Raw genomic sequence first — 7272 nt, forward strand, 5'->3', positions numbered from 1 at the left:
CAGAGATCTTTCAGCTAAGGCTGAGCACATCTTTGCCTTTCCAAACAAAAATGTAGCATGAGAAAACATATTCCATGAACATATCAATATAAATGGGTGCTGTCTGCAATTGAGTACATTCTGACGGATTGATTGATTATGTGTCATCAGGTTGGTGTCCAGTCTTAACAAACACATGGATTTTTTTACAGGACAGTCTGTCCCCAGTCTGGTCTTTCGGGTCTTCCAGTAGTGCACACATTGCTGTTGTAATTGAATTCATTCAGGTTTGCTTCTGGTTGTTATCTTTCCTTTCTCCTTTCCCGGAATGATAGACTTCTCCCGGGAGCTAGTTCTTTGCCTAATGTGCCCAAAGTATGATAATTTGAGTCTGGTCATTCTCAAGAGAAATTCTGAGTTGATTAGTTATAGGATGTATTTGCTTTGTTTGCTATCCATGGTATTCTCAGTAATCTCCTCTAATACTAAAGTTCAAAGATGTCAAGACTCTTTCTATCCTGCTTCTTCAAAGTTCAATTTTTATGACCTTAGAATAGTACATGAAAAATCATTATCTGCACAATCCTGATCTTTCAGGTTTGTACATATCCAGCAGCTGAGTAATTTGTTTCCAATACTTTCATTGCTCCTGTATCAAGTACTAGTCTGTGGTGTGTTTTTTGATTGCCAGTTCTTTTATTGTCGATATTCATTCCTAAAAGACAGAATCTGTCCATCATTTCAATATCCTCATTATCAATTTTAAGACTGGTTGCTACACTGGATGTCATTAGTTTGATTTTTTAATATATGTATTTAATCTTATTCCTATTTTTCTCTGTCTTCCTTGACTTACTACTAACATCGCAATCAGAATATATGTATGTATGTATGTGTGTGTGTGTGTATGTGTGTATGTATGTGTATATATAGCTTGTTTATATTTTTCTTGAAGTGGGTTGGGAGTTGGAAGAATTTCTTTTCTCTCAGGAATTAGGATGGGGCTAATTTGGCATGAAAAATTGGTCAACTTTTTATAAAAATAGATTTAAACTGGGGAAAAACACTTCTTTTGCTACAGAGTGAAAATAATGCATGTGAAAATTGTATGAGTTTTTCTGGTTTTTTTCTGTGATTTATCAGCATTTCATATACCAATATGAAATTTATAAGTTTTATTCTTTGGCTAGTAACAACATCTGACTGTCAATTATTCTTCACTTTGGGAAGATAAACTGGCATTAATTTAGTTCACTAAAGAGAATTCAGTCTATTCTTAGATTTAACAATTTACACTCCATTAAAATGAGGTGTGTGTGCAATTATAAAATGAATTACAGCTACAGTAAAACTGTTATTCTGTTGCTTTTCATTCAGCAAACTTTGATTGCAACAGATGAGGTTTTAGTTTGGACTTCTCATAAACTTTTTGCATTATTTCTGAAACAATCTGGACAATTGCAATAATTCATATCATTTGTATCTACTTGGATAATTGGCATATTTACAGAAAGATTTAATATTAAATCACTGCATTGTTTGCATAAGGGTAGAAAAAAACGACAATACCACAATTATGCAAATGGCACAAATGGATTCTAATGACCTAGTTCTGTATTTAATAGTCATTCAGAATTAAGTGGACACCCTTTTTCTCTAAATGGTCCATTAAACTTTAGTTGGTTATTTGTGATGTCATGACAAAACTTGCATTAATCTTAATAAAGCTAGATTATGTTCTATAGCCATTGTTAAGCTTGTGTCAGATGAATGCTTATTTTCTCACTATCTTCTCAATTCAAAAGCATAATTAAGTTGCCATTTAACTGAAACAGGTTAAATGTAGGCTAAGTTGAATCTCTACAGTGCAGTGACCTAACTGATTATTATACCAAGTAAATACAGGGGAAAAAAATCTTGCAATAATTCTAATTAATTTTGAAACCCAGGTACCTGATTACATGGTTTTCTACAGTAGTTTCTTTCTCTAAAATCTGTGCTTTCAAAATACTGCAAGAAGTAGCTTTTGGTTTGATGCTGTGGAGCGCTCTTGTGAAAATGCATTTAAAGAAGAAAATAGGTTCATGTCTACAGAATTCCTAGACTTTGATATTTGTAATAGAGTTTTTTGCTTCTAAATAATTGCAGAATGGTCGGCATTATCAGCTTTTTAATTTTGTGTAAAGAAAAGCTTACTAAAGAAACAACTACCATTTTGTACTTTGGATATGAAAGATTAAGAAATATGGAGTCCTTGGTGCTCTCTGAGCTTGGTTGTTTTCTTGCAGACGTTTCATTACCAAATTAGGTAACATCATCAGTGCTAAAAAAAAAAACCTAGGTAACATGATCAGTGCCTTTTCTTTTTAAAGCATTGACGTTACCTAGTTCGATAATGAAGCATCTGCAAGAAAACAACCAAGCTCGGAGAGCAGTAAGGACTCCATAGCTCAACCCTGAGTTACAAATATTCTCTTCAAAGATTAAGAAATTACATTTCGGGAATAAAGTAGAACAAAATAACAGGAGTCAGTAAATGTGGCTTTATATTTCATGTTGCATACTTGAATATAATTAACAATTCCCTTTCCTCAAAAGCTTATTATATTTCAAATACATATAAGAGATAGATTATTAAATATACTTGGGAGTGATTAGTGTATCGTTATTGATTTATCTCCTCCATGTGCAATAATACATTTATTATGATTTAAATGACTTCATTTTCTTATGTGACTTCCAATTTTTTATATTAACCCTTTTTTCCCAATAAGTAAAAGAGTTGAATTTTCATAATTAATTATTTTCTTTTTTTTCCCCCTTCCCATCTAGCTTCTAAGGAAAAGGCATATAGGAAATGACATTGTTACTATTGTCTTTCAAGAGCCCGGAGCACTTCCTTTTACTCCAAAAAATATCCGTTCTCATTTTCAGCATGTCTTTGTCATTGTCAAAGTCCATAATCCATGCACTGAAAAAGTGTGTTATAGGTGAGTACACATGTGTGAACCAATAGATTTTGCTTCTTGAAGTCCATTATGTCCTGAATTTTAGCATTTTCCTCTGTCATCTACAAAGCTTGATTATTAGCAAAACTTAGAAAATCAGTATTTAGTCACTATAATTAGCTGAGTTTGTAATGAATTTTCCTTAGAGAAGCAGTTTCTATACACAGAAGTAAAGGAAGTGATTCTCTTCCCCTGCAGCCTCCCACATTAGATCTCCCCCCCGACTTTCTAGGGATATCTGAAGGCTGCAGGGGAGAGAAAACCAAAAGTATGTCTTATATATAATCAGAAGAATGCTTGTGTTCTATCCCAGCTTGCTCATAGCACTATCAATAGCTATTAGCTCAGCGGTCCCAGGTTGTGGCCCACTAGTTGAGCTGTATGTGCATGCGTGCCGGCCCACCGCTCATGCAAGTTGAGCTGTGCATGTGCACGCCGGCTCACCCCTTGCATGGCCCAGTTCCCCTCTCCCCTGGCTGGGCCACCAAGCCACAAAGGTTGGGGACTGCTTCATAGCCCTGCTTCATATATATACTGTTGCATAGCCCTCTCTAAGAGGTTTACAGAGTCAGCATATTGCCCCCAACAATCTGGTTCCTCATTTAACCAACCTCTAACTTCCTGGCGGTAGGCAGAGTTAGCTTGCAATACTGCATTCTAACCCCTGCACCACTACAGCTCCTAGTTACATGGCTAGAGAACGGTATCTGTAGTTGAGGTAGAAGTTTCATGTCTTTGCACTGAATCTCTTCCAATCATTAAAGCTTTACCAGCACTCATATTGTGATGCGTTGGTACAACAGAAACTTAGACTAATTGGCTAATAAAGCATATATTAAAATGTGACAGCAAAATGCCATAATTAGAATAGGTTCTTCAACCTCTACTGCTTGCTGCTGCTTAGTCATCAGATATCTATTAAAGAGTATAAAAATCATTAGGGAAAAATAATTTTTAATTTGTACAGAATCATGACGTGAACAGTAATACTTCTTCAGTCTCTCTTTACTTTTTTAGTGTTGGAGTTTCAAGATCAAAAGATGTTCCACCTTTTGGACCACCAATTCCTAAAGGAGTAACTTTCCCTAAGTCAGCAGTTTTCCGGGACTTCCTTTTGGCCAAAGTTATTAATGCAGAAAATGCAGCCCATAAATCAGAAAAATTTCGAGCCATGGCAACCAGAACACGTCAAGAGTACTTGAAAGATCTAGCAGAAAATTTTGTTACTACTGCTACAATAGAAACTTCGGTCAAGTTTAGCCTCATTTCACTAGGTGCAAAAAAGAGAGAAAGAGTTAAGGCAAGAAAGGATGCTCATTTATTCAGTGTTGGAGCAGTAATATGGAATGTGATAGCACGAGACTTTGGACAGTCTCTTGATATTGAATGCCTGCTTGGTATCTCAAATGAGTTTATCGTCTTGATTGAAAAGGAGTCAAAAAATGTTGTGTTCAACTGCTCCTGCAGAGATGTTATTGGCTGGACTTCTGGGTTAATGAGCATAAAAATCTTTTACGAAAGAGGAGAATGCATTCTTCTGTCTGCATTTGATAACTGTGCCGATGACATCCGAGAAATAGTTCAAAGGCTAGAAGTAAGTATATGTGTTAATGCTTTTATTCGTCAAAAATTATTGATATTTTTAAGAAGCTTAAAGATGAATAAAGTTAAATGACAGTACTATGTACATGCTTCAGTAAAAGAACTCTGATAGAGCTCTGCCTCTCGGCAGGGAAGCTATAAAGAGGAATCAGCACATGTTTATTCGCCTCTCAACATGCTTATTGGATCACAGTGCCTATTTAAACAGATGCATGTTGTATTTGTATATATGAGAGAGAGAACAAGCACCAATGTTGTATGGTAAATTAAGATTCAGGATTACGATTGTAGAGACTTTTAAAACTTCCTTTAGCACTGACGGCAACTGGATGACTTTGGCTCAGGCACATTCCTTCAGCCCTAGTCTGGGAAATACGTACATAGAATTAACATGTGAATTTTTATCTTTTATAAATCTGTAGAAATGTATGAAACAACTTCAAATAAATTTGACCAGCTTGCTGCTGACAGATGATACCTATCGGCAATGCACTGCTGCAACTTTGATGCAGATTGCCCTTCCAAAGTTGTATTATAAGTTTTAATCAGACGAATTATTTGCATTCTTAATCAGCAGTGATTACTCAGAAGGCACTTTAGCAATCCTGTGGATTTCAGCCACAAATGTGATAATAATAGGACGTCTAGAATATATGAATTAAGATTCCAATTCCTTAATTGCATACTTAGTCTCAATGCAGTTGCACCCAACTCTTATCAAAACATCTGGAAAGCGTTTACTGCTAAAGCAAAAAAAGTTCCTATTTTTAAAAAATATCTTAATGACCTCGCTTAACGACCATTTGTTCGGAGACAATTTGAACTTACAACAGAACTGAACAAATGGTACTTATGACCGATTCTCAAAGTTCTGGCTGTCACAGTTTTCTTACAGTCACATAATTGCAACCCAGGAGCTCAGCAAGCACTTTTACAATTATGATATTGCAGTATTGCAAGGTCTGGCAGTCACTGTTGGCAGCCTACACTGCTGACTTCTGATAATGGGGAAACCGGCAGGAGCTGGTTGAAATGACATTTTTGAAAATGGTATGTGATTCATTTAATAATGGCAAGCAGAAGAATTGGAACTGCATTTGCTAACAAGCACAATCACATGACATTGTGTGTTACGACTATGTCACTTACTGTTGGAAATTCCGGTCCCAATTGCCATCGTTAAGAGAGGACTGCCTGTAAAAAGACATTAATTTATTTTAAAGCAACCTTCCACTGTTTCCTGAAAATTATTTGGAAATTAAAGTAAACAATGTCATGCTTAGACATTTCAAAAGAAGCAGATTACTGGCTTAAGAACCTCAGATGGTTCCTCTAGAGACCCTGACAACTATGACATTTCAGTTAAAGCAACAGTGTCAGGATCAAATAGCCCAAGAAACAAGTGCTTCAATTGACTTAATAACCCAAGAGCATTTTAGGTTAAAGCAGCTACATCCTGACAGGTTCATCCAAAGCAAAAGATCCAGTTTACCCCAACACCTATTTAAGAGCTACTGTTAATTATGATTATCCTCTAACGAGTTAAAAGATTAAAGCCAAGCAGCGATTCAATATGTTTCAAATAGTTCTTGCAACGTAAAGTTCTGTTATGCTAGGGCAGTATATCCCATGTAAAACAAATGATAATAAACTAATCTAGAAATGGTAAGGGTTGTTTTTAGTGCATTGTGTTCCAAGTAAAGCTGCAAATGGTATATCAAGTAAAACTGTGCAAAAGTCCTATTTGCCACAGTATAACCATAACCCTAATCCACTCAGATAAGACTAGGAGAACCATAACACTGTGCTTCCGGGTCTCAGCCCTCACAGATGTTTTGTGGTTGATGGTATCAAAACATCCAGGTAGACAAGAATGGTCATACTCCTGCCATCCAAATCCTATCCCAGATCGTACATGAGGAAGCTCAGTACAGTTTCTGTCTGATGCCCAGATTCAAATCCAAATTGCCACAGATCCAGATAATTCCAGAGTCCTCTGTAGCCCTACCACTTTTTCAATAATCCAGTAACCTCAAGGTTAGAGATGTGACAATAGTAGACCACTTTTGTTGGATTCAGGCTTGGCCCCTTGAGGTGTGGGCAGACCAGTGCCTCTTTAAGGGTCTCTGGCACCTTATCAAAGTGTTGACCCTACAACACAGATGTAGGCTCCTCCTCCCTGGCTGCTTTTATTAGCCTGGTGGGACAGGGATCCAATCCACAAGTTAAATATTTATTTATTTAACAAATGTATATATCTGCCTATTTTATGAGAAGTGACTCTGGGTGGCATACAATAATTCATGAACTTTGTTCACAAGACTGGAGGGGGGGGGAGACTGCAACGACCAGAACATTGAGGACCAGTCTCAAGTCTCTTCATTCAGTGCCACTGTAATTTCAAAAGGTCTCTAAAAATGTCATAACTCAAGGACTACCTTTATTTCCATCCATGTTTCCTAGTTGATTCCTTCTTCCACTCTGTCTTTTTTTTTCAATATAAAATTTTATTGTTTTTATCATAAAAGAAAAAAGAAATACATCACAGGTATTACACAATGATTTATCCCATCCCCCCACCCCCCGGACTTCCCAAACCAAACCTAGGCTAACATTCAAATACAAGTAAACAAATATTAATATCTCTAACTCCAAACTCTAAACTTAAACAATCCATCTCCTC

At 36.4% G+C, this 7272-nt stretch overlaps 1 protein-coding gene across 1 annotated transcript in view; it reads left to right on the forward strand.

Annotated features, from left to right (window-relative positions):
• SIPA1L2 (signal induced proliferation associated 1 like 2) overlaps nt 1-7272 on the forward strand; it is a 67519-nt gene that overhangs the window by 21316 nt on the left and 38931 nt on the right. The window contains exons 6-7 of the mRNA XM_029284888.1: nt 2812-2969; nt 4005-4581. Of these exons, the coding sequence (XP_029140721.1) occupies nt 2812-2969; nt 4005-4581 (735 nt within the window). The remainder of the gene's footprint in view (nt 1-2811; nt 2970-4004; nt 4582-7272) is intronic.

Source organism: Protobothrops mucrosquamatus, unplaced genomic scaffold (genome assembly GCF_001527695.2).
Source record: "Protobothrops mucrosquamatus isolate PMUCROS unplaced genomic scaffold, P.Mucros_1.0 scaffold1068, whole genome shotgun sequence".
In the NCBI taxonomy this organism is placed as follows: domain Eukaryota; kingdom Metazoa; phylum Chordata; class Lepidosauria; order Squamata; family Viperidae; genus Protobothrops; species Protobothrops mucrosquamatus.